Source organism: Podarcis melisellensis, assembly GCF_964234715.1.
Source record: "Podarcis melisellensis genome assembly, chromosome: 8".
Taxonomy (NCBI): Eukaryota; Metazoa; Chordata; class Lepidosauria; order Squamata; family Lacertidae; genus Podarcis; species Podarcis melisellensis.
The window spans coordinates 56873015-56898552 of record NC_138540.1 but is presented as its reverse complement, the minus strand read 5'-3'; the positions used below and the strand labels follow the sequence as shown (position 1 = coordinate 56898552).

General features: G+C 47.5%; 1 protein-coding gene across 3 annotated transcripts; it reads right to left on the bottom strand.

The window, feature by feature from the left end:
- Nucleotides 1-1260: 1260 nt before the first annotated feature.
- Nucleotides 1261-24629, bottom strand: RSPO1 (R-spondin 1). Of its 3 annotated transcripts, XM_081923051.1 has the most exons (6): nucleotides 23900-24629; nucleotides 9894-10335; nucleotides 5755-5946; nucleotides 4071-4220; nucleotides 3584-3775; nucleotides 1261-1956 (listed from the first exon to the last, which is right to left on the bottom strand). In XM_081923051.1, the coding sequence occupies exons 2-6, from the start codon at nucleotides 10018-10020 to the stop codon at nucleotides 1814-1816; spliced, it is 804 nt and encodes a 267-aa protein (XP_081779177.1). In that variant the 5' UTR covers nucleotides 10021-10335; nucleotides 23900-24629; the 3' UTR covers nucleotides 1261-1813. The 3 variants fall into 3 exon arrangements, with proteins under 3 accessions (XP_081779177.1, XP_081779178.1, XP_081779179.1); XM_081923052.1 differs by lacking the exon at nucleotides 23900-24629 and having other exon boundaries at nucleotides 5755-5942; nucleotides 9865-9986; XM_081923053.1 differs by lacking the exons at nucleotides 9894-10335; nucleotides 23900-24629 and adding an exon at nucleotides 7207-7394.
- Between the last annotated feature and the right edge of the window lie 909 nt (nucleotides 24630-25538).

The window sequence follows — 25538 nt, the reverse complement described above, 5'->3', positions numbered from 1 at the left end:
AAGGCTGAGCCTGGAGGAGCTCTTGCCCACTTGTGGCCTGGTATGCTGCTCATTTATCATCGCGCTGAAATGGAATCCCCTCCGAAAGATATAACGGTGCAGTGTTTACTTAAGTGCAAAGTGGATGATGGGCCTGGCAGCCCTGCTGTGAACAAGCAGTCCGGGAGAGCTCGGTACAGCTCTGGAATTGACACAACTATTCCGCTCCCACACCCCTGCTGGAGCCAGGAAGACAATCCGGTGAGCCTTCCCTAGAAACGTAACTGCCCAATCCCCTTGGCTGCAAACAGAAACCAGGGTGGAAATTCCTAGCAGGACAATGGAACTGCAAGAAGGAACCGGACTTGGCTGGTGTACACCCACAGGAGAAGCCTTGTGTTCCCATGCTGCAGGCCTGACGCACATCCCTCCAGGGCTCATTGCTCAACAGCCATGTCCAGTGCAGAATCATAAAATCATGGAATTGTAGAGTTTGAAGGGACCCCAAGGGTCATCTCAACCAATCCCCTGGAAGGCAGGAATCACAGCCAAAGATTCCCTGACAGATGGCCATCCAACCTCTGTTGAAAAATCTCTGGTTTTTCAGCCACCTTCCAAGGAAGTCCGTTCCCTTGTCAAACAGCTCTTACTCTCAGGAAGTTCTTCATTGCTTTTTGCTGCTCCAGAGGGTAGGACCCAAACCATTGGATTCAGGGCTTATCCACACTTAACTTTTCTCCACTATTTCCAGGCACAGTCTGCACATTAAAGCTTCAGTTCCAGAGCTTTTTCTGTGAAAACCTGCTCTTTACAACTAAATTGGCACAAGCAGCAATCCACTAAAAACCCAAATTAATGTTTTCTCTGATTGAGTGCTAAAGAGTGAGTTTTCATGGGGGCAGCTGTGGGGCAAAACAAACAAAACAAAACAACACTTGGACACAGAGCTTTTAAGCACAGACTTGTGCCTGAAAAGAGCAGACCAAAAGGTAAGCCTGGATAAGCTCTCAAATGACAGGAAAGGAGATTCCACCTAGGAAGAACTTTCTGACAGTAGTGTGACAGAGGAGGCCTCCGGATTGGGGGCCTCCAGTGTGGGCGATGTTTCGTGGGTGCAAACAGCAAAATCACATAAAAATGCCATGGTGGCATCATAAGCACCAAACATCATGAATGCACAATAGAAATAATGTTTAAGCAGACCTTATGTACCCTGAAGGATGAGAATACTCATTTCGGAGATACTACTTTGAAGATGATCTGCAGACATAAGAATGGGACTATTTTTTGGGTTTTTTAATCTGAAATTTTGAAGCAGTATCAGGGCAAACACCCCTGGACGTTCATCACAGATATGCAACACATATTCTCAGTGATACAGGTTGAAACACAATGGAGAGGACTTTAAAGCAGCCTTTGTGCATTTCCAGATTTTGAGCAAACTCATTCCAGTCTTGTCCTTGGCATTGGGAACTGTCTCCTCTCATGCCGTCTGTCCATAGTGACTCCAGCTGGAGATGTTTGCTCAGTGGCCCTCCTTAAAGCACATGCCTTCTTCCCTCTCATCTTCCCAACATCAAGTCCTGGGCACTCTGGTCAAGAGCACCTTGTTGAGACAGTCCCCTTGCTAAGGAACCACGAGGAATTCCCATGTTTCTGATACAGTACGCCGGATATAGGTGGGTCTACATTTTTGTACGTTTTGCCCATAGAAGGATCCTTCCGTCTGTCCAGCCGTGTCTTACATCATCGTGGTGCAGTGTTTTGGTTCAATAAAGCTTTCATATACATAGCAGCAATGGAGGTTTGTCATCGCACAGCTGTGGAGGGACAGCTACGGAGCAGAGGTCACAGGCACAACTGTTCCCCTGGGCTGGCCTTTCCTTCTCCTGACACGGCCGTCCTTGGCATCTTTCCGGCTTCTGTCCTCATTCGCGTTGTCTCGCTTTCCTTGCTCTTCCTTTTTCTTTTTCCATCCTGCAAACAAGCAAAAGGCCAAGAGTGAGACAGAGGAACAGATTGCCTGCTAGTTGAGAGGAGGTTGTCCCCTAACCTGCTTCTGCTGTTCAGCAAGAGGACATTAGACACTCTGAAATGGCACATAAACAGTCAACACCATGTGCTACCTGTACATGGGAAGCTGTCTTATATGGAGACTGGCCATGGGTCCACCTAGCTCAACCTTATCTACTCTTTTCACAGCCCTATGTAGAAATGCTGCAGGTTAGACCTGGGGCCATCTGTGCACAGAGCAGGTTTCCTACCTCTGGGCCTTCTCAACAGAGAGAGATCGCCCTCCTTCTTCAAGCTATAATGTTGTCTCTGAGGGGCAAAAAAAGCTCATTCCCCCCAGATCAATTAACACGGGAAGCTGCCTTATACCAAGTCAGATCACTTGTCTATCTCACTATTGTCTACACTGACTGGCATCAGCTTCTCCAGAATTTCAGGCTGTGTTCTCTGTCCTCTGTACCTGGAGGTGCTGTCAGGGAATGAACCTGGGACCTTCTGCATCCAAACCAGATGCTCTACTACTGAGCTATGGCCCTTCCCCTGGATGCAAAGGCAGGGGATGGCTTTTCACCTAGCTTTTGAGATAGACATAGGGAGTGGAGTACAGGCTCCTGCAATGGCCTTGGATGAGTTGAAGAAGTGATGTTGCTGACACTCAGAAGTTGTCGGTGAGGGAAAGTCAGCCTGGAGGACAGGCAGGAAGGGAATGGGGGATGGCCCTGAGAAGGTTCTGCTGAACATGCTGAGAGTCCTGCTTCTGTCTCTCTCCACCAGGCCCAGGGCTTGGCCTGATAGACTACAAAAGGACTGCTGCTGCTGCCCAGCAGTGAGTACTGTTTACATTCTTTTAAACTGCTTCTTATTTTATTTTAACTAAAATGGTTCTTGACTTTTTATATGTTTTGAGGGTGTTGATTGGCTCTTTCTGTTTTGGTTATGCATTTTGTGTTTCTATATTGTAATTTTATATTGTGAACCACCCTGAGACGTACAGGTATAGGGCAGTATATAAATTTTAATAATAATAACAATAATAATATGCCTTGGTCCATGTCACAGTATTTTTATTCTAGGTGCCTCATGGGATGGAGTTGCACACAATGCAAACCTGTCTTTTCACAGGAAATGTAGTCTTATCCAAGGCAAACAGCACCACAAATCAACAGATAGCCTGATACATTTTGAAATCGGGGCTAAAGGGTCACAGCCCACATTCTTCCTCCCTGCACACCCAAGACAACAATGTTGAAAAATGAGGCAACAAGAGCGCAGTTGTTCCTTTTGACTTAGCTGGCCGGTTTTCAGCTTGAGCACCACCTGCCCCTGCAAGATACATCCCTAGCCGTGTGTTGCTTATGCAAATCTGAACTGCATCAGAATTGGAGAACTGCTGACTCTGAAAAGGGCATGGAAAATTCAGCCGGTCCAAAATGCAGCAATGAAAGTCCAGCAAAGCCTCCATTGGATTTACCAGCTAGCCAGTTGAAGAGAACGCTTACATTCCGGGACATAAAGCAACCGTCTCTCATTCTTTGCCCTGTGCTTATGCCAACCAAGCAAAGGGGCTAAGTGGAACTCATAATCCATTCACCTTCTGGGCACGGGTTCTTCACCACTGTGCATCTCCGGAGCTCGGTGGTGGCTGGGCACACAGACACGTCCCCCAAGGAGGGCGCCTGAAGGACCTTTCGAGAGCGTTCCTCGTTGCCTCTCCGGAAGCCGCAGAGCTTCTTTTTCTTGGAGCAAGGGCCCCATGGACCCCACTCGCTCATTTCACATTGTGCTATAAAAAAAGCAGGGGGGTGGGGAGAGAGAGAGGGGTCTGTTTGTCACAGAGTCATAGACCTTGGGGGATTTTTTATGCCCATGTTTCCATGGAAACCCAAATATACATCAAGGTGCTTCAGTGAATAAAGCAAAGGCTGAATAATCCTGGGGAACATGGTGGCCTCTAACCAAAGTCCCCTCTTGCTCTGGAACCTCCAGGGCCCCCTGGGCCTGAGCTACTGGCTGCCCTGGGCAGGGCAGGCAAGCAGACCTCCTCCATCACCACCACCCCTCTTGACTGTCATGCTCACCAGGACTGCTGCATTCCATGGTGCCGTTGGCAGCAGAATAACCCTCAGGGCAGGTGGTGTAACATCTTCCTTTGTGCAAGTACAGGCCTTCCTTGCACTTTGTGCAAAAGTTTCGGCTGAAACAGTCCTCACAGTTGTCGATTTTGCATTCTGTGTCCCGTGGTGGGAGAGAAAGAAAAATGACCAGCTAGAATTACCGCCTCAAATGGAAATCTCCTTCTCACCCCTTACCCAAGAGTCCTCCTGTGAGTGGATCCCAAATTAGGTGGCCGAGAGGGTCCCACATGGTTGGCGGGGGGGGGCGGGGATGGCAACAGAGCTGGCACTGAAGTAAGATGGAATTGGCACCTGCCACTAAAAGAAAACAACACACAGGAAACAGCTTGTGCCCTGCTAATGTGCTGGGCCCTCATTGATCAGGGGCTTGCTAAGGAGAAAGAGAAGTGTCCATTCTCTGCCTTGAGAACTGAACATGGCCCTGGTAAGTCCCCATCTGTCTGTCTAAAATTCGGGACAGCTAAAGGAAGTCCTCCACAGAGCAAGTAATTCAACTACGAAACTTGCTCCTAGAGGATGCTGTTATGACCTTCCAGCTGGATGGCTTTAAAAGAGGATTAGGCAAATGATCGAGGAAAGGGTTATCGAGGCAGCAATGCTTTTGAAACCACAGGAGGGGAGAGTTGCTCTGCTCGAATCCTAGTTCCTAAAGGCATACAGTGGCATGGAAGGGCATCAGAGTGGTGTTGTTGATATATTTTTACTCCCAGGGAGTGGTCCTGCTTGTGGGGTTACCTGCCTCAGGTGCCAAGGTAACCTGACCAGCCTTGGACACTGTGCCTTTTGACTTGGTGAGTGGGTTCCCATTTGCTCTCCCACGTCAGGCAGCCAAAGGTATTGGGTCAGCCCTGACTTCACCTCCCTGCAGGTGTGATGTTCTGCATGCTTTCTCCTCTTTGTCCATACTTTCTAAGGGATCTTTCTGTGCACACTCATTCAGCCCTGGCATCAAAGGAGGCATGCTTTCTTCTGCCGCACTGTCCCCTTCCACAGGAATGCAACCAAGCTTGTAGCTGACAGAGCTGTTCTTGAGGAACCAAGGAGTGCTCTGGGATCCCATCTACACTTTATTGATTGATTGCATTTATAGCCCATCCTTTGCTCCATGGGGCTCAAGGTGGTCTACATAGTTCTCCCTCTCAACCCAGTGAGATAGGTTAGGCTGAGAGGCAGCGACTGGTTTAAGGTCACCCAGTGAGCTTCATGGCTGAATGGGGATTCAAACCATGGTCTCCCAGGTCCTAGTCCAACACGCCAACCACTGCACCACACTGGCTATGGGGACAGAGGACTTTCTTCATCCATTCCACTGATGTACGCACTGAAATGAGCTCTTGGAAACCCATGATATTTTTCATTCCAATGGAGTGCCAAAAACATTTGCCTTAGGTGAAAATGCATTTCCTAAGTTAAGAACCTTCCTTATAGGAGTTTAGATGGCTGGCTCACACCTCAGATTACGTATCAGTTGTTCAAAAATCAGAAATCACACAGAATATTACAAAGAGACCATTATATGGTGAGAAATGACATTCAAACATGGCTGAATTTCACAAGAAAATAATGCTGGGCTGCTCCCTCCCCCCACCCTATTCCCCCCCCCCCAACCCCCATCCCAAAGACTCACTCATGCACTTGTTCATGTCTGGGTTCCGCACATCGAAGTAGCCTGGTGGGCAAGAGGGCAGGCAGATGCCAATTTGGCGAATGTCGTTCCTCTCCAGAAGGATGAAGAGTTTGGGGGAGCATTTGAGGCACCCATTGAACTCAGAGCACAGGTCACATCCCTTCGCACAGCCTTGAGTCATCTCAGTGCTGACTGGAAGGAGGGAGAGAGAAGTGAGCACCATAGAGCAAGATCACCTGCCTGCTTCTATGAAGGGTCATAGCTCAGTGCAAGCAGGAGGTCCCAGGAGTTGGGAGCAGAGACCCAAAGCATCTCCCAAACACCCTTTGGCATGTGGTTGCCCATCACTGCTAGCTAGGCCCTTGAGAAGCTGGAGATGTTCACAGAATGCACAGTGGGCAAGTTGAAGCAATAAAGCAACTAAAACAACAATAATAGATTCTGCCTAAACCTTAGGAAGAACTTTCTGAGGGTAAGAGCTGTTTGACAGTGGAACGAACATCCTCAGAAGGAGGTGAGCGCTCCTTCCTTGGAGGCCTTTAAAGAGAGGTTGGGTGGCCATCTGTCAGGGATTCTTGAGCTGTGATTTCTGCATTGCATGGGGTTGCTACAGATGACCCTTGGGATCTCTTCCAAGTCTACAATTCTATGATTTTTTGCTGTCAGAATCCCCTGGCATCTCACCAGGGGGATATGGGGCGTCACCACAGGGCCCTGGGTCTGGTTTGCTTAAGTTTCTTGGGAATGGCTTCTGAAGTCGCTATTTCCACCATTGTCAACAACAGCTAGAGATGGAGGGCCAGCTTCTTGTACCTTCCCATTAAAGCAGTTTGTGGTTGGGTGCAGAGGCCAGTCTCCCAGGCAGAGCAGAAGCCAGCCTTAGAGGGGCAAGGGAAATGACACATCTGTCTATGTATGGCTATGGGCCTGGACCATTCAAGATTTAAACTGCACATGCCAGGCAGACTATGGCCTGACCCAGAAGAAGCTTTGCCGAATCATAGAATAATAGAATTGGAGAGCTGGAAGGTACCCCGTGTCAGCTAGCCCAACCCTCTGCAATGCAGGAATCACAAAATAAATAAATCCCTGACAGATGACCATCCAACCTCTGCTCAAAAACCTCCAAGGAAGGAGTGTCCACCACCTCTGAGGTGGTCCATTCCACCGCTCTTACCATAAGAAAGTTCTTCCTAATGTTTAGGCAGAATCTCCTTGTCATTTGAATCCATTGGTTCAGGTCTTTCCCTCTGGAGCAGCAGAAAGCAAGCTTGCTCTTCCATGTGACAGCCCACCAGATCTTTGAAGACGGCTATCCTATTAGCTCTCAGCCTTCCCTTCTCCAGGGTAAACAGACTCAGCTCCCAAGAATGCTTTGGAATCACTTCCTTCCCTCACTTAAATTCACACAAGGTTTTGAGAAGAGTAAAGGTTTGCCCCAGCAGAACCTACAAGGAAAAGTCGAGGCTCCCACAGCTTTGTCTCTGCTCTGCTCTCCTCCAGGGAGGCTTCCCTCTCTGAACTCGCTTGGATGGAAGCAGAAGTCCAGATCCGGAGAGGACAGAGACTCACTCCTCCTGGGCCCTCCTTGGCTCAGGCCAACAAAAACATCCCCTTTTATGTCTGTGCTGCTTTCTGGTATCAATTATCATGGACAACTCAGCCAGGTTTTTAAACAAATCGTCACAGGTTATTTATATTTATACTGGTTAATTATGCAAGCATTGGCTTTTGTTTATAGCAAGTCTACATCTTTTTTGACTTTATTTTAAACACATTATTTATTCTTCCTGCAAAGCAAGTGCTCTGACATTCCTGAGAGTCAAAGGCCCGGCTTCTCGGTGGTGGGGAGATAGGCAGAGGCTGCAAAGGCCTCCCGTCAGGCTGGGAGATTGGGGGAGAAGCAGCAGGACCAATTTGTCAACTCAGCCCCACCTGGATTTGCAGGGGGAAGCTGTTAGAAGTGAAGCCTGTCTTGAGAAATTGGGAGCCGATTCCTTCTCTGAAGTGAGTCCACTCCAACCACCATGCACCATCAGGTTTCCCCCCATCTTAATATATTAGAAGATTGAATTTAAGTCCCACTTATCCCACTTGTGTCTCAGGCACAGTTTCATGACCTCCAGCTTCAAATTGTAATAGTAATAATAATATTTTTTTATTTATACCCCCCCTTCCCGATTCAGAAAACCGGGCTCAGAGCGGCTAACAACAAATTTGAAACACTTAATTGTAGAAGCAGCATAAAATACAGTATAAAAACATGAAAAACAATAAAATTCAAAGTTCAGAAATCAATTTGGGGAAAATCCATCTAATAAGCATTAGATAGTCACCAGGGTTAGCTGGCTGAATTAGTCCTAATTGAGCCAGCGAGGAGGCCAGCGGAGAATTAGCTGTGGGGTCTCAGAGCGGGTAATCTTTCTAAAAGGGGAGGGGGAGGGAAGAGAAGGGAAATAAAAGATCAGGCTGAATTCAAATTAAAGGCCAGGTGGAATACCTCTGTCTTACAGGCCCAACGGCAGGAGGTTAAATCCTGAAGGGCCCTAGTCTCATGGGACAGAGCATTCCACCAGGTCGGAGCTGTCACTGAAAAGGCCCTGGCCCTAGTGGAGGATAGTCTGACTTCCTTAGGGTCTGGGACCTCTAAACTATAGTTATTCATGGACCTTAAGGCCCTCTTCCAATTGTAGAGTTGGAAAGGGTCCTGGGGGTCATCTAGTCCAAGCTCCTGCAATGCAGGAATTGCACCTCTGTTTCCCTCTCACATCCTCCAGGGTCCACAGAGATGACTGCTGTTGTTTTGGCACAGTGACTTCTCTACTGTTTACAGGGACAGGGCAGGCGGGCTCCCATTTGCTCCCCTACTCTTTGTAAATGGCACACATAGGGACTCAGTGTGGATCTGGCAGGCAACAGACCCCAAGAAGTTAAGCCCCCCACTCCACCCCCACCCACTGCTGCCTGCCAGTCCTGACTGATGTACATCCCTTCTCCATGCTAGCCCCTTGACAAAAAAAACCCCCACCCCCTTCAGGGCAAACCATGCAGTTAATGTCGCATGTAGTTTGATCTGCAAATATATATACACACACATCTCCCATATCTATTCTGGCAGAAGGTATATTGCAGTATGGTTATTGAAATGACACTTCTGGCAGCATAAAAGTGAGGCATTCTTTAAAACCACATTCACACCATACATTTAAAACACTATGGTGCTACTTTAAACAATCAGAGCTTCCCTAAGGAATCCTGGGAACTGTAGTTAAGGGTGCTGAGAGTTGTTGAGATACCCCTGTCCCTCTCACAGAATGATTTAACAGCCAATCCCTCTTCCTTGGGAACTCTGAGAGCTGTCACTCAGGGAGAAGAGTAAGGGTTTTCCAACAACTCTCGGTAGCAGATATGTCAGATAGCCAGAATGTGGAAATATGGAGTCCAGAATGAAAGGCCATGAAAGCTTATGGGGATGCTACAGATGCTGGACTAGATGAGCCTTGGGGTCCATTCCAACTTTACAATCCTAGGATTCTATGACACCCCACACTCTACGCAAATGAACAGGAAGGTGGCTGGAAGCTCCGTTTCCTTTGTTCCATAAGAACCACTCTCCAGCTAAGACACCTTTCTACCACACAGCATGCTGTTTCCTGAATCGAGGAAACATGGCATTTCTCACATTAATATTAAGGCCATCCTCCCACCCCCAAAGGGGTGAATGGCAAAAATATGGCAATACTAGGATCTAGGAGAGGGGAGCTTGGCTTGAGTCTGGCAGGTGGAGGAGGGGCTGCTATTTTTTATAAAGAAGCTAAGAAGAGCCTGCTGGTTCAGGCCAATGGCCCATTTAGTTTAGCATCCTCTTCTCACAGTGGCCAACCAATGGGAAACCTGCAAGCAGGATTTAAGCACAAGAGCCCTCTCCTCTCCTGTGTTTCCCAGCAAGTGGCATTTAAAAGCATTGCTGCCTCCAACTGTGGAGGCAGAGCAGAGCCATCATCAGATCAAGGCCAGATCACCCTCCTAGAGAATTCCTGTAATGCCCATGCCCTACGTTGCCTGAAAATGCAATGCAAGAAGAATAGGTCAATGATGCAGGTCTGCAACTTGCCATTTCAAAGGGCTTTCATACATACTTCGTCTTTGCCTCTTGCCCTTCAGTGCTTTGCTGCTGCTGCGGCTGCTGCTGCTGCTGCTGCTGCTGCTGTCTGCAAGATCCGCCAAGCTCAGAAAAACCACCACTGTGCACAGTCCAAGCTGCATAGTAACTTCCCAGCAGCTCAGACCCTCGAAGGCAGAGTGACTGGAAGGACTCCGGCCCACAACTGGGTCGCGGTGTGTGATGCTTTTTCCTAACGTGTTCGGGACTTGATCAGAACCACGAGTCTGTACACAACGCCCAGTAAAAGACCATCTTCACGAACCAAGGTCTTGACCCCGAAAGCATTAGGTTGCAGATAACATGATTCTGTTTCCAACCCCATAAGGAGCCTGAGAGGCGAGAGGCGGCAGTCCCATTGGGCACAGACAGCGAGGATGAGCTTGGGGCGACTTGAGTCGTCTGCTTGCACCAAGACACTGGAAGGAAGGGGGAAAGGTTAGTTAGCTAGTTTATTGCATTTACATCCCTCCCTTTCATGCAAGGAGCTCAAGGCGGCAAACATGGTCCTCCCCCTTCTCATTTAATCCCCACAACAACCCTGTGAAGTAGGTTAGGTCACACCCAGTGAGTTTCATGGCTGAGTGGGAACTGGAACCCTGGTCTCCCAGGTGCTAGTCCGGCACTCTAACCACTACTCCCCACTGGCTCTCCAAGCCTTCATTTCACAGCCTTCCTTCTCAACTGCTCTAGATCCCTAGAAGGCTCCCAGCAGGCATCTTCTAACATTTTGCCTTTCTGAAAACAGCCAAGACTGTGACAGTTTCCAAATCTGCTACCACTTAAGGTTGTGACAGTCAGGTTCTGCATGCAACAGACAAAACAAGGAGCAGAGGTCAAGTAACAAAGGGGATGTACAGGTTGGACCACTTCCTTTATCATTCTGTGGAACCTCCCACCTCTGATAAAGCTGGAAAGGCCCATAATTCAGAACCCATCTGTGGGCGCCTCTCCTGCTTGCAAGACCACTGTGGCAGGACTCCAGCGAAGAGGAGGAGAAAGGAGCTGAAAGACTCTTCTCAGCATTACACAGACCACAGGCTTGAACAGCACCACACATGCCACGGAAAGGGCAAATTCCACGCTAGGGATCATTAGGAATGGAATTGAAAATAAAACTGCCAGTATCATAATGCCGTTACACAATTCTAGGGTGTGGCCGTATTTGGAATACCGTGTACAGTTATGGATGCCTCGTCTCAAAAAGGATATTGCACAGCTGGGAAAGGTTCAGGAAAGGGGAACCAATGGGATGGAGCGACTCCCCTATAAGGAATGGTTGCAGCATTTAGGACTTTAGTTTAGAGAAAAGGCAAGGAAGAGGTGACATGATAGAAGTTAATAAATGGAGAAAGTGATTAGAGAAAAGGTTTTCTCCCTGTCTAGAACTAATAGACATCCAATGAAGCTGAATGTTGCAAGATTCAGGACAGATTCAAGGATGCCTTAAACTTAGGACACATCCAAGGAAATACCTTCTTTATGCAGCACAGAATTAAACCATGGAACTCGCTTCCACAGGGCTTTAAATTCCTGGAGTACAGGGCTATCAGTGGCTACTAGCCAATATGGCTGTGCTCTGCCTCCCTGGTTGGAGGCAGGAATGCTTCTGAATACCAGCTGCAAGTATTTCACAGGAGGGGAAAGGGCTCTTGTGCTTGAATCTTGCTTTGGGGTTTCCCACAGGCATCTGGTCGGCCCCTGTGAGAAAAGGTTGCTGGTCTAGATGAGCTGCTGCCCTGACCCAGCAGTCTCTTCTGATGTCCTTACGTTCTTATGCTCCGAGTCGAGTTTGGTAGTGGCATAGCTAATTGCGGGCCTAAGGAGCCAGGTCATTGTTGGCCTTGGCTGAGAGATGGAGCAACTGCAGTTCAAGCCCTTGAGCCAAACAGATGGAGCCGAACCTTCTCTCCACGCTTCTGCCGTCACTCTTCAGGTCGTTGCCAAGGCTGCCAGATTATCTCTTGGTGTCAAGCATGTGTTTGCACTTACGAGGGACACTGTATCATTAAACTTGTCTGCGTCGTTCGTGTGTGTATGCCTGCGCACGTGCACGTAGATTTCAAATAAACAATTAGCTGCTTGTGTAAATCCTGCCTGCCTCTTGACTTGGAAGTCTGTCTGATGCACTTGGCATCATCTTTTAAGCTTCTCTAACCAAGCATGGTTTCATCTCTAGTGAGGGTGGGGGAGAGGGGGACTAGGAGCACCCAAAACTGTTTCCCAAGTAGTTGAGAATGAGAAACAGCCTTTGAGAAATCCATTCTGCTGAAAGGATCCTCTGTTAAACCCCAAACCACTGTTGAATGGGCAGGGAGTCTCTGTTGAATGTGATCCTAAGAGCCCTCCTGGATCCAGCCAAAGAGGGCCCATCTAGTCCAGTATTCTGTTTAGACAGTGGCCAACCAGAAGTCTATGGGAATCCCTATTTCTGCTGCTCAGCAACTGGAAGTCAGAGACATACTTCCTCTAAGAGCGGAGACAGAATATAGGCATCAACAGCCTTATCCTCCAGGAATCTGTCTAGCCATCACTGTATCCAGTGGGGTCAAATTCCATAGTTTAACTGTGCACCATGTGAAGAAGCACTTTCTTTTGTCTGTTCTGAAATCTTCTGGTATTCACCTTAACTGGCTGTCTTGAAACTGGACACCTCAGCTAGGGATGGAGGAGAAATCTGATTCAGTTTGCATTTAACCTTCCTGATTTGCACTTTTCAAAATAATTCCTGGACCAAAACCCAGCCAAATTTGCCCTTCTCCAAATTTTGCAATGCCAGCCTCCAGCCCACTAAGGTGTTCAAAAACGTATATGCTGGTGTGAAGTGTGCATACAAATGCATATACTTATGGAAATGACTTGCAAATTTGCACACAAAACTGTGTCGTATTAGGAGAAATTTGCACTAAAATGCATGCGGATTTTCACAAAGATTTCTTTGTTTAAGAAATTTCAAAATTATGTGGAAGTTTTGAGAACTTAAGATTGGGGGGGCAGGATAGAAACTGAGAAAAACAGAAATCAAAAATTTTGCCCATCCCTCACCCTACAAGGCAATATTGTTAATTGTGTGTATGTATGGAAAATGCTGCTTTGTCTACACTGGGAATGCCAAAGTGTGGCATACGGGTGTTCTGTGTGTATGGTGTGGGTGTTGTCTAATGTGTGAGCAGAGCATTCAGAATGTACAGACCATGTGATCAAGAACAGAAATTTTAGGCCACGGAAGCGAAAGGGAAAGCTGTGATTCCTCCATCGAAAGGGGTTGGACTAGATGACTAGATCCCTTTCAACTCTACAGTTCTATGATTCTAGGTAAAACTCATTTGGTAGTAGCAGGAGTAGTATTCCATCACTTACTAGATAAAATATCAATAATAATAATAATAATAATATATTATTATTATTATTATTATTATTATTATTATTATTATTATTTATAACCCACCCATCTGGCTGGGTTTCCCCAACCACTCTGGGCGGCTTCCAACACAATATTAAAATACAATAGTCTATTAAACATTAAAAGCTTCCCTAAACAGGGCTGCCTTCAGATGTCTTCTAAAAGTCTGGTAGTTGTTTTTCTCTTTGACATCTGATGGGAGGGCATTCCACAGGGTGGACGCCACTACCAAGAAGGCCCTCTGCCTGTTTCCCTGTAACTTCTCGCAGGGAGGGAACCGTCAGAAGGCCCTCGGCACTGGACCACAGTGTCCGGGCAGAACGATGGGGGTGGAGACGCTCCTTCAGGTTTGCACCGGGCATTTGACAGCACAAATTAGGAGTTCTGTCCATGTCCCACCCTCCTTCCTAGAGATGATTTTAGACCTGGTGTCATGGGTCTCCATTTCTTTCATTCTTTAGAACTTCAGCATTGCCTGAGGTCCTCTTGTTGGGGCAATTCAGGATCTCATGGCTGCCCTTGGCAACCTGGGAGCTCTCACAGAATGGCACATGTGGCAACAGGTGACCCATACAGTCTGACAGTGTGGCTTGGGTGAGGAGCTGGTGGTCCATGTTGGGTTGAGGTGTCAACAGGGCCTTCATCACTACCTCAAGGGGTTTGGACTCACAGAGTAACCTTCAGAGGTTGAAGGTGTTCTGAATTTGGAGAATTTCCTGTTGACCTTGCTGGCTCACCTATAAAAGCCTGGTCAGTCTTTGTCCATAAGAACATGAGAAGAGGCTGCTGGATGAGGCCAATGGCCCATCTAGTGCTGCCTTCTGTTTTCACAGTGGCCAACCATACACTTGTGGGAAACCTGCAAACAGGATTCGAGGACAAGAGCCTTGTCCCCTCCTGTGGTTTCCAGCAGCTGGTCTTCAGAAGCATTGCTGCCTCCATCTGTGGAGGCTCAAGTGACAATTGTGGCTTAAAGTGCTTCTTACTGATTTCATTTGACCCATGGAAGAAAGCAGGATCACAACAGTTATCCACGCTTTACTAAACCCAGATTAGATTATGCAGTATTTGTAGGGAAGCCTATGAATAAAAGGTTTGGAAACTGCAACTGGTCTAGGTTATTAACAGATGCTGGCCAGCTGGCCAGATTCTGCCAGTGCTGAAACATCTTTTCTGGCTTCCAGTTTGTTTCTGTGCGCAATATAAGGGATGTGACTTTTTCTCTTCCTGGGCTAGGCTCCACAGGGATGTTTCCAAGCAACTTTAATAATATCCTTTCGGCATCAGGGGAAAACTATTTCAATTACTAAGCCCTCAAATTATGGCCAGTCTTTTTTATGTCTTCTGCAAAGTGCAATTTTGGGATTTGCATAGTGGATTATTGGGGAGGGGGTGGGTTAGATGAACTTTTTAGAGTTAAAACAACAAATTTTTACGAAAGAGGTCTTAGATGTGTGTGCGTGTGTGTAATATATAATCAGAAGAACTTTCTGATAGTAAGCTATGCAATCGTGGTACAGACCACATTGGAAGGTGGCAGACTCTTCTTCCTTTGAAGTTTTTAATCAGGTTGGTAGCCATCTTTCTGTGATTCCTGGGGTGAAGGGGGGTGGACTTGATGACCCTTGGGGGCCCATCCAACTCTACATTTCTATGATTCCATATAGCAAATACTAGGGGCTCTGACCCTACTTGCTCCGTTCACCAACCTCACCTACTCCTTTGGAAACCCCCTTTTCGCCACATCGGACCAAACACCTTTCCCTTTACACCTCCCCACTCCTTAGACCCTATCCCTCCCAGCTCACCCCAGTCACTCCTTTTTAAGTGAGCCAGGGGAGGGGCATTTCACAGAGCAGCTAGCTATGTGGGTGAAGCCCCCCCTCCATTAAACCTCACTGCAGGTTCCTTTAGCATAGCAAGGGCAGGTGCGTCAGCCAGAAGCTCACTATATCATTGAGTGAATGGCCTCTTCACTCTCCACCGAACCTTGCTGCAGACACATTAAATGGGCTCATTATTCTCATGCTGCGGTTTATTATTTATTGCATTTATTTCTTGTGTTTATATCCCACCTTTCCTCAAAGGAGCCCAAGGTGGCAAACCTAGTTCTCCCTATTTTATCCTCACAACAAACCTGTGAGGTAGGTTAGGCTAAGAGACAGTGATGACTGGCCCAAGATCCCCCAGTGAGCTCCATGGCACAATGGTGATTTGAACCCTAGTCTCCCAGGTCCTAGACCAACACACTAACTGCTACACCACCTCTGGCTCCTATTGGTGGCCACACCAGCATGATGACATTATACCTTTTTATGCGTATAGGAAGATAGGTAGATGATCTATCTATCACCTATCATCTATCTATCTATCATCTATCTATCTATCTATCTATCTATCTATCTATCTATCTATCTATCTATCATCTATCTATCTAGTAAGCCAGTGTCTCTTCGGTGTTCTGTGTGTGTCCCAGGGATCTCCCATTGCCTTCACCAGGAAGAGGGGTGTGGTCTGCAATGTGCTCATGCTGCAGCCAACCTTTTTGGCTGCCACTTGAAGAGTGAGGATGGTGCAGCTGTTGAGCTGAGTTGTGGGACATTTCCTGGTCTTGGGGCACCAGTGTTGCCACCCTTCTAGAGTCAGCCCCGACCTCAATTTAGCACCGTTTGCAGAAGATATATCACACCATCACACGGGTCTTTATTTGTTTCACGGTCTATAAAACTCCCCCCCCCTCTACTCCCCCCATTCTCTGCCAGGTTTTGCTCGTGAGTAACCTGGCAGTGCATGCCAGCAGGCTGCCACCTTTCTTCTCCATCTTGCGCCTTGAGCACCCTGGTTTTCCTTCACCTGCCAGAGATCTTGCTTCCCATTAATTCTGCAAGTTTGGAGGGATTCCCTGGCACACGTTCAGGACCGCCTACCTCTGCCTCGGGGGAGTTGTGCTGCCATCCATCAGGATCCAATGCAGCAGCCAAAAACCAAGAGCAGACGAAACGGGCTCATCCCTGCCAGCAGGTGGGTGTTTCCTTTGGCTGCAGCTGAAGAACGAGATCAGGGAGCAATGCCAAGGCCTTCCTGCTTCATGATCCTGTCAACAGGGAAGAGGGAGCCTCTGGGAAGCCACCAAGCAGGCTAGGTGGCCATTCCACCACCGCCTCACAGCAGCAATTGTCATTTTTACTTTTACAGTGGTACCCCAGGTTAAGAACTTAATTCATTCCAGAGGTCCGTTCTTAACCTGAAACTGTTCTTAACCTGAAGCACCACTTTAGCTAATGGGGCCTCCTGCTGCTGCCGCGCCGCCGGAGCACAATTTCTGTTCTCATCCTGAAGCAAAGTTCTTAACCCGAGGTACTATTTCTGGGTTAGCAGAGTCTGTAACCTGAAGCATATGTAACCTGAAGTGTATGTAACCCGAGGTACCACTGTAGTTCTAGATTTAGAACAATACACCTGTTGCAATGACTAGTAGCTACTGATAGCCTTACACTCTGTGAATTTGTCTAACTTCCTGTTAAATGGTGGTGGTCACCATCACTGCATCATGTAGGAGCAAACCCCATATTTTAACACCGCACTGCATGAAGAAGTCATTCCAGTCCTGAATCTTCAGCTTTGTTCGAGTTCAAGGTAGAGGCTACTGTTCTGTTGTTGTTTTTCCAGCAGATTGTGCTCTTGTGTCACATCACACAGCCAACTCCCCCATCTCCATGAAGCCAAAAGTATAAAACTGTTTTGGTATGGGGGGAAAATGCAGATCAGATCTTTGAACAGAAAAATGTTTAAGGTGCTTGGAAAAAAAGCAAAACTCCAAAGTGGGCTTTGCAATGAGATGTTGAGTGCAAAAACTGCCTGTCCAAATGGGGACTGGAGGTAGGAGCAGAGCTCACCCAGCAGGAGAAAAGCCTTCAGGCACTCCTGCCTTCATCTCAATACTATACTTCTGTTGATTCAGCCTAGAATAGCATTAGCCTCTTTCACTGCTGTATCACACAGTTGATTCATGTTAAACTTGTGGTCTACCAAGACCTCTAGATCCTTTTCATATGTTCTACTAACAAGCCAGGTTTCCTACATCTTATGTTTGTGAAGCTTTTTATTCCTGTCTAAGTGCAGAACCTTACATTTACCTCTATTGAAGTTCATTTTGTAAGCTTTGGCCCAGTTCTCCAATCTGTTAAGGTCATCTTGAACCCCAATTCTGTCTTCTGCATCATTAGCAGCTACCCTTCCCAGTTTGGTGCCATCTGCCAATTTGATGAGCATCCCATCAATTCCTTCATCCAAATCGCTTATAAAGGCATTGAACAACAATGGGCCCAGGACACAATGCTGCAGGACCCCATTTGTCACTTTTTTACAAGATGATGAAGAACCATTAATGAGCCCTTTTGGGGTTCAGTCAGTCAACCAGATACAAATCCACCTAAAGGTTACCTTGTCCAGCCCATATTTTACCAGCTTCTCCACAAGAATATCATGGGGGATTTTGTCAAAAGTCTTACTGAAATCAAGATACACTATGTCTACAGCATTCCCCTGATCCACAAAACTTGTAACTCTATCAAGAAAAGAAATGAGGTTCATCTGGCATGACTTGTTTTTGATAAACCTATGCTGACTTTTAGTAATCACAGCGTCTTTTTCTAAGTGCTCACAGACTGACTTTAATGATCAGTTCTGTTATAAGAAAATAGATGGTCTAGATGCACCTTTGTTCTGATTAATCAGGACTCTTCTTATGTTCATACTGCCTTTGAACCTGGAGAAAGTTGCACCACTTTCCACTTTGTGATAGAGAATCCAAAGCCCACCTGACAAGCCCAGATGGACACACATGGCACAACAGCAGCACACAGAGCTTAAGCTACTATAGTCCTGGGAACTAGCAACAAGTTCCCCCAATAACAGCTGGCCTGACTCAATGGGCCTGCAGATGAGAGAAAACAGCAGTAGAGGAACAAGGAAGGAGAGGCTCCTATTGCCTGTAACTAAGAGTGCAAGGGTGGGCCAGAGAACACATAAGAACATAAGATCCTGCTGGATCAGACAAATGTGGGGGTGGACATCTAGTCCAGCATCCTGTTCCTACAGTGGCCAACCAGATGCCTGTCAGAAACCAGCAAGCAGGATCTGAGCACGAGAGTATTCTCTCCCTCCTGTGTTTTTTAACAACTGGTATTCAGAAACATTACTTTCTCCAACTTTGGAGACAGAGCACAGTCATCATGGATAGTAGCCATCAATAGTCCTCACTTCAATGAATTAGTTTAATCCTCTTTCAAAGCCATCCAAGTCAGTGGCCATCACTGCCTCCTGTGGGGATGAATTCCATAGTTTAAGAGAGAGTTGGGGAGGGAGGCTCCATTGCCTCCATACAAGCCCAGATACTGACTTCTACCTGTCAGGCTGGACTTCCAAACCTCTTGAGTTTCTGCTGTTCCCATCCATAAAAGATATTCCCTGGGGTCACTCTTGCAATGGGTTGACACCTCATAGTTTACTTAAGTGACAAGTGGTTTTAGGAGCCCTGGCCCCAAAGCCCATTCCAAAGCAACCCGGGGGCTGCTGCAATGCATAATGTCACATTGTACATCAAAAGTGATGGGGGCCTTTCCTGTCAGATTCCTTAGCAGTTACAATTGTGGGCCAATGAATCCTCCCAACCCCTTAAGTTTCCATTTGGCTCCACAACTGAGGTGCTTAACTCCTGCAGGCCTCATTGCCTAGAAAGTTGATTTGGTGCAGACGCGTGAACCTCCTCCAGCCAAAACAACCATGTCCTCAACATCAATAAATAAATCTCCTTCATAAATAGAGATTTTAATAAATTCCTGCAAGCCAAACAAGGATTACGCCAGCTTCGCAGGGTGATTCATCCCCTGTTTACATCCTGTGATCTCCACTTTGCTGTGCTCTTCCCCCTAAGAGGGACGGCTCAGAGAGTCTCTTCGTCGGTATGGTTCACACAGACCAGTCAAAGGCTGGCTGGCTGGCCGGCTGGCTGGCTTGCAAGGGGTCTTGAGACCAGCAGTACTCCTTTGCCAGCACTACCAGCATCTACTGAATTGCAGTTCCCACTCCTGGTGCCAGCGTGCATAGGAGTGGAGGGAAGACGAAAGCAGGTTGGGTGGCTGGTGGCAATCCTGACACTTAGGCATCTCTCACTCCACAACAATTGCGGTGGGAGGGGGGCAGGGCATGCCAATATAGCTGGCCCTTGTAAGCCCTGTAGCAATCTCACATAGCCTGCGATAACTACTACCCAGGACGCTCGACTGTGGCCCTGGAGCCCCTTTCCATCCTGCTACATGTGAAGCAATAACAAAGCAGAAGATTAACCTGAGCATGTGCAGAGTGCTTTACCATCGCCACCATAACAGGATTGGGGGAAGAAAAAAATCCAAGGCAAAAGGTGTGGCTGGAAGGCTGACTCGAGCAATGGCTGGTTCTCTGGCCCACCCATCCCTGCTGCCACCCCAGAAGTTTGCAAGATATGGATGGTTAGCTCATTCAGTAGAGTACAACACTCTTAATCTCAGGGTTAGGGGTTTGAGCCCCACGTTGGGCAAAAAAATTCCTACATTACAGGGATTTGGACTAGATGTCCCTCGTACTCCCTTCCAACTCTACAATTCTAAGATCTAAGAAGGAAACACAGATCCGTTTGCCTTCTCTCACCTTCGTGGAGGCATTCCCTGGCAGTGACCCTCTGCCTGACCCCTTCCCACCCCTCTGGCCCATCATCATTTCCTGCCTGCTCTGGGGGTCAACATCCTGCTTGGCACGCTGAGCAGGGAGAGAGCTGCACAGGACAGAACTGCCATCTCTTGCCTCCCGTGGTGCACAAGGTCACCGAAAGCAGAGAAAGATCCGTGTGGCTGGCAGGGGGAGAGAGGGGGGCCGTCGCTGCTCTATCCCCACATGATGCTGAAAATGCACTTTGTTTTGCTTAATCCTCCAAGCCATAAAAACAGGCTGGGCTCTGTTGTGTTTCCTAACCAGAAGGTCAACATTTGGTTTTGATAGGAGTTTCTCTAATCCTGAAATATAAACTGAAGGGCAAGGAAGCCATGGAAGAAGACCACTGAAGTATGCAGGAGCCTTCTCAAGATCTGTGTCCTCCTGCCCAACCCTGGCTCCTGCTCAGTACTCAGGTGGGCTCTGCTAACGGCAACCCTCTCCTCTCCCTCCCCCTGCTGCCTTCAGAAAGCCTCGTTTTGGCAGTCTCAGAAGCCTCAATTACCTTCTCTTGCCTGTGCATCCCTTGCAAAAGGTCCCATCAAACTTTCTCCCTCTCTCATAGCACTAGAACTCATGAACATCCAACAAAGCAATGTTGGAAGATTCAGGAGGAAGTCCTCCTTCACTCAGGGCATACTTAAACTATGCAACTCATTCCTGCAGCAGGCAGTGGGGGCCACCAACCTAAATGGCTTTAAAAGAGCCATTTGGCTCTTTTAAAAAAACTGGTGGAGGAGGCTAAAACTAACAGTGACTACTAGCCTGAATTCAGAATATTTCTGAATACTAGTTGCTGGAAACCACAGGAGGGGAGAGTGGTTTCTTCCCTGGATGGCCACTGTGAAAACAGGATGCTGGACTGGATAGCCCATTAGCCTGATCCAGCAAGCCTTTCTGATGTTCTTATTCTTGCTTTCCCTGCTTCCTCACCAGTCCATTGGCCTACAGTATGCATTGCATGGAAACATGGGAACAAGTACACTAGCAAAGCCATCAGGCTTTATAAAGTAGCCAAAGGAAATGGAGCCATGATATTCATGCCAATGGCAGTAAACAATGACACCTTGAAGCTTTTCTAAAGCTCATCGCCAACGACTCACACAATGCCTCTTGGCATTAAGAACGTAAGAAGAGCCTGCTGGATCTGGCCAATGGCCTGTCTAGTGAAACATTTGGTTCTCACAGTGGGCAACAAGACACCTATGAGAAGCCTGGAAGCAGGACCCGAGAGCCAGAGCCCTCTCCTCTCCTGCAGTTTCCAAAAATTGGTATTCAGAAGCATTGCTGCCTTGACTGTTGAGGCAGAGTGTAACCATCATGGTGAGATTAGCTGGTGTGGACTTCAAAAGGTTAGCTCTTTTGAGGTTGGGGTGAAGAGGTGTGGATGTTCTCACTGGCTGAGGGTTTTCAGTTCATCCCACTTCTGAGGCTCACTTGTGCTTGATCTTGTTTGGGCGAAGAGTCCTGAGGAAGGGTGCTGCCAAAGGGTCAGCAAAGGAAGGAAACGCGCTGTTGACAAACTTGCCTCCTTTAACATAATGTAATTGTGCCCAGATTTTACAGCTTCCCGTTATTTCTCAGGGAGGCATTGCTTTCAGAACAAAACAAAAACTCCTGGGTGCATTTCTTTCCTGCAAGAAGACGGTCATCACCAGCCTCCAGTCCTTTTTCTCTGTTTGTTTTTCTTCTTTTTTGGCATTCGGCATTCCCTGTTTCTTATGGACCCCGCCCTGAACCCCAACCCCAAGTGCAGTACCAGCCCTGCCTCATTCCAGGCAGATGGAGAATCCCTGGGGGATCATGCTTCCTGCTGGGACTTTGCCAGACACCCCCAGATTCCAAGGTGCAGTTCTTTCAGGCATGGAGGAACTTGCTGCAGGGTTGGATTCTGTCCTCACTCATCATCCTGGATCTCCCTCAGGGGATAGGCTGCGCTGGTCCTTGAAGCCAGGTGCCTTCTTTCTCCAGCTTTGGTTCCAAAGGAGTGCCTCCTGCACAGCCCAGAAAATCATGCAGAAGAGCAGCAAATCATTGAGCCACACAGGAAACTGCTGCCCAAAGGATCCATGTCAGAGGATTGTTATTTTGAGAATCTGAGAGGCTTTGTGGCCAGTGATGTGCTTATCTCAAAATCTCTTCAACCAGAGAAGCAGTGTGGCATAATGGTGTGTCTGACTAGGACCTGGGTTGAAATCACCTCTTGGCCGTGAAGCTCACAGGGTGACCTTGGGCCAGTCACTGCCTCTCCCAGCCTTGCCTACCTCACAGGGTTGTTGTGGGGATTAAATGAGGAGGGGTAGAATTATACAGGCCACCTTGAGCTCCTTGGAGGAAAAGGTAGGATATAAATCAGGCATTGGCAAACTCCGGCCCTCCAGATGTTTGGGACTACAATTCCCATCATCCCTAGCTAACAGGACCAGTGGTCAGGGATGATGCGAATTGTGGTCACAAATATCTGGAGGGCCAGAGTTTGCCTATGCCTGATATAAATGCAATTTTAAAAAATGGATGTATATCCCAGGGACAAAAGAAATGCTTGTACATCACTGATCTTAGATGGCCATGCAAATCTCTCAAAAATGATGGTCCTCCAAACTAAAATAGTTGAAGGTGGTAAATGACAGCAGGACTATTGTTGCTCATTTGGAACATGCCTACCTTGCTAGAATTGCTGATCATGCAGTGTGGCCAGCTTAATCAGACACTGCAACGGAGTGAATGGTGTGTGGGTGTGGGTGTACACTCCTACATGTACACCACAGGAAACAATGGCTCTAACAGACCATCTTAAACTCTAAAAAAAACTACTGTTGATCTCCATACTTTGATGACAACCCTTTCAGCACAACCACATAGCATGTTAGCTCAGAGATAATTCCCGCTCAATAAGGTTTACTCCCATGTAAGCATGTATAGGATTCCAGTTTCTGCTCTTCAATTTGGAGAAATTTAAAACACCTTTCTAGAATGTCAGCCCAGGCTTTGGGGACCAACAAATAGGATTTAATCAGATGCAATCCAACGTGTAATCACCACCACAGTTTCCCATCTGGTTGTTACCTGGAACCAGTGGCATAGCGTGGGGGTGCAGGGGGGGGCGGCCGCACCGGGCGCAACATTTGGGGGTTAGGGTTAGGGGGCGCAAATCCATGGGTTAGGGGGCGCAAATTACTTGCCTTGCCCCGGGTGCTGACAACCCACGCTGCGCCACTGCCTGGAACCAGGCATCATGGGGCATTATGTAGAAAATTGCCAGGCTGAATGCCTCCTTAAGAAAGGTCTGGTCAGGAAGGACTATAGCAAAGAAACCAAATACAGCAGGGAGCCCTAGCCCCTATTCTTCTTCTTCTTCTTCTTCTTCTTATTATTATTATTATTATTATTATTATTACATATTTTTATTAAAGATTTCTTGGTTTACAAAACTATGTGTGATGTCTCTTTTTTCAAGTCAAATTTTCTACATATCAGTTTCATTTGTTGAGATATTAGTGTTACATTAGGAAGAAAAAGGGGAAAGAGGTGGAGGGGGACATGGTGAGTGGGGATGTATACACAGTTGTCCTGAGATGGTTCCCTTGATCCGTCACCTAGGAACATGATCCATATTGCCAAACCATTTCCTAACACTGATCCAGAATCAGGCCAGGAAAACCCTGTCCCTGGTTTGAGAGTGGAAGCCCTCCAGGTTCTGTTCTCTGGCAATGCCAAAAAGTGTGATCCACCACATTACATTAGGTGTGCTGTTCTCAAGCAACCTGACATGCCCAGCAAATCAGCCCTTGCAACAGCCCCTTCCAAACAAGCGTGGGTTGCGAAATCCTTACCTCTGAGCTGTCAGTTGCTTGCTGCTGCCTGAAGAAACTCTCTCCGCTACTCTGGTTAGACTCCAATTTCAGCACTCATCGCAATCATCCATTCCACCAGGGAAAAAAGTTTCTCCGCACAAGTTTTTCCCTCTGCCAGTTTTTGTACCTTCAGTTTGGATATTTTAAAAGAACAACAACAACCCCAAATCCTTTCTTCTTCTAAAGCCAGGCACCAAATAGTTTTCCAAATTTCACAGAGGGAAGCGATTGCGTCTCCTCCACCGAGCCGAATTCCTGCTTGCGAAGATTGCCTGGGCTCGTTTGTATCCCACACGGCTCTCTGGATATGCTGAGCAAAAGAAGAATGTGATCATATCTAAGCAATTTGCACATTAATAAGTTCCTGTTTTTGATGCGGCAGACTCCAGCCCCTCTTCGCCCGGACGGCTTCCCCTGTATCACTGCTCTTCTCCTCCTGCCTACAAACGTAACGCATCCAGCTTTGCAAAGGCATGGAGTGTGCAAACTGCGGCAGGAGGGAATCCCACCCCACTCGTACCACCTCCTAAGACAATATCCTGCCAAAATATTGCGACTGTTGCAAAACCTGGACTGGAGCATGCAAAGTTCTGTCTAGAGCCAGCAGGAGCTCAGCAAATTGCCACGGTGGGTGGAAGATGGGACAAAGAGGCCCTTCTGTGTCTGGCTTCATTTAAAAGTCATGGAGGATGAGGGTGAGGATGACATTCCAGTAGTAACCAGCCTAAGGAGTCATCTATGGTCACTTTTGCATCTGTTAATAAACATGTCACATATTCAAAGCAGCTTGTTAGCCACTTGGAAGGAAGACAACTTTTTCCTAACAGGAGGCTGGCCTGGGAGCTGGACGCAAAGCCTGGGAGTGTAGCCTAGTGTAGCCAACTGAGGCTCAGTCCAAAGTCTGATTCAGCTAAACCTCTCTTGTGTCTATTTGTGCCTGTATAATGCATTATTGTGCATTCACTGCTGTGAGGTTCATCTTCATGGAATAAAAAGCTATTAGACCAGTTTCACTCCATGCACCACCAGAGAACCCCATATTGGGGGAAAACACCTCTGTGACTCCTTTTCCCTGAGTACACAAATGATATTGATTCACTACACTGCACTAAGTACATTGCACTAAAACTTCAGCCTGATGGATGAATGGTGAAGAAACCGAAATGAAATTTAAGAAAACCTCCACCCATCACAACCTTTCAGGTCATATTTAGGGCCAGCAGGAAAGAAAAACTGTGTTTGAATGTGGGCATTGGATGCATCTGGCAAAATGGGCTTGAGCCCATGGAAGCTTATGCCACCACTGTGGCCTTTGAAGTACCACAAGGCTCTTCAATTGTTTGGGACAGCTCAGGTGCCATTGTGGTTGCTAGATGCAGCTGCTTGGGGGTTTCTTGGAGGCACCTGGAGTCTGATTTGGGGGCATTGCAGTGAATTCTGGAATAAAGCCTTTGGCAACCGTTGGGCTGAGAGTCTGAATGCTGCAGGACGAGGCAGGACACCTCTGTGTCTCCACAACATGCTCCACTTGGGGGAGGGGGGGTCATCTGTGCTACTCAGTAGCGCAGATGATCCATAGCCCTACCCTCACCCCCAGTTAGCTGAAGCCTCCCTTGCT

Bases quoted from the DNA above. Each gene is read 5' to 3' on its own strand.
- RSPO1 (XM_081923051.1), bottom strand. From the start codon at position 10,020: ATGCAGCTTGGACTGTGCACAGTGGTGGTTTTTCTGAGCTTGGCGGAT. The intron at 4,221-5,754 runs GTGAGTCTTTGG...CACGGGACACAG, and splicing joins AGACATGAACAAGTGCATGA to AATGCAAAATCGACAACTGT. The intron at 1,957-3,583 runs GTGAATGGATTA...GCTTGTTTGCAG, and splicing joins GAAGAACCCGTGCCCAGAAG to GATGGAAAAAGAAAAAGGAA.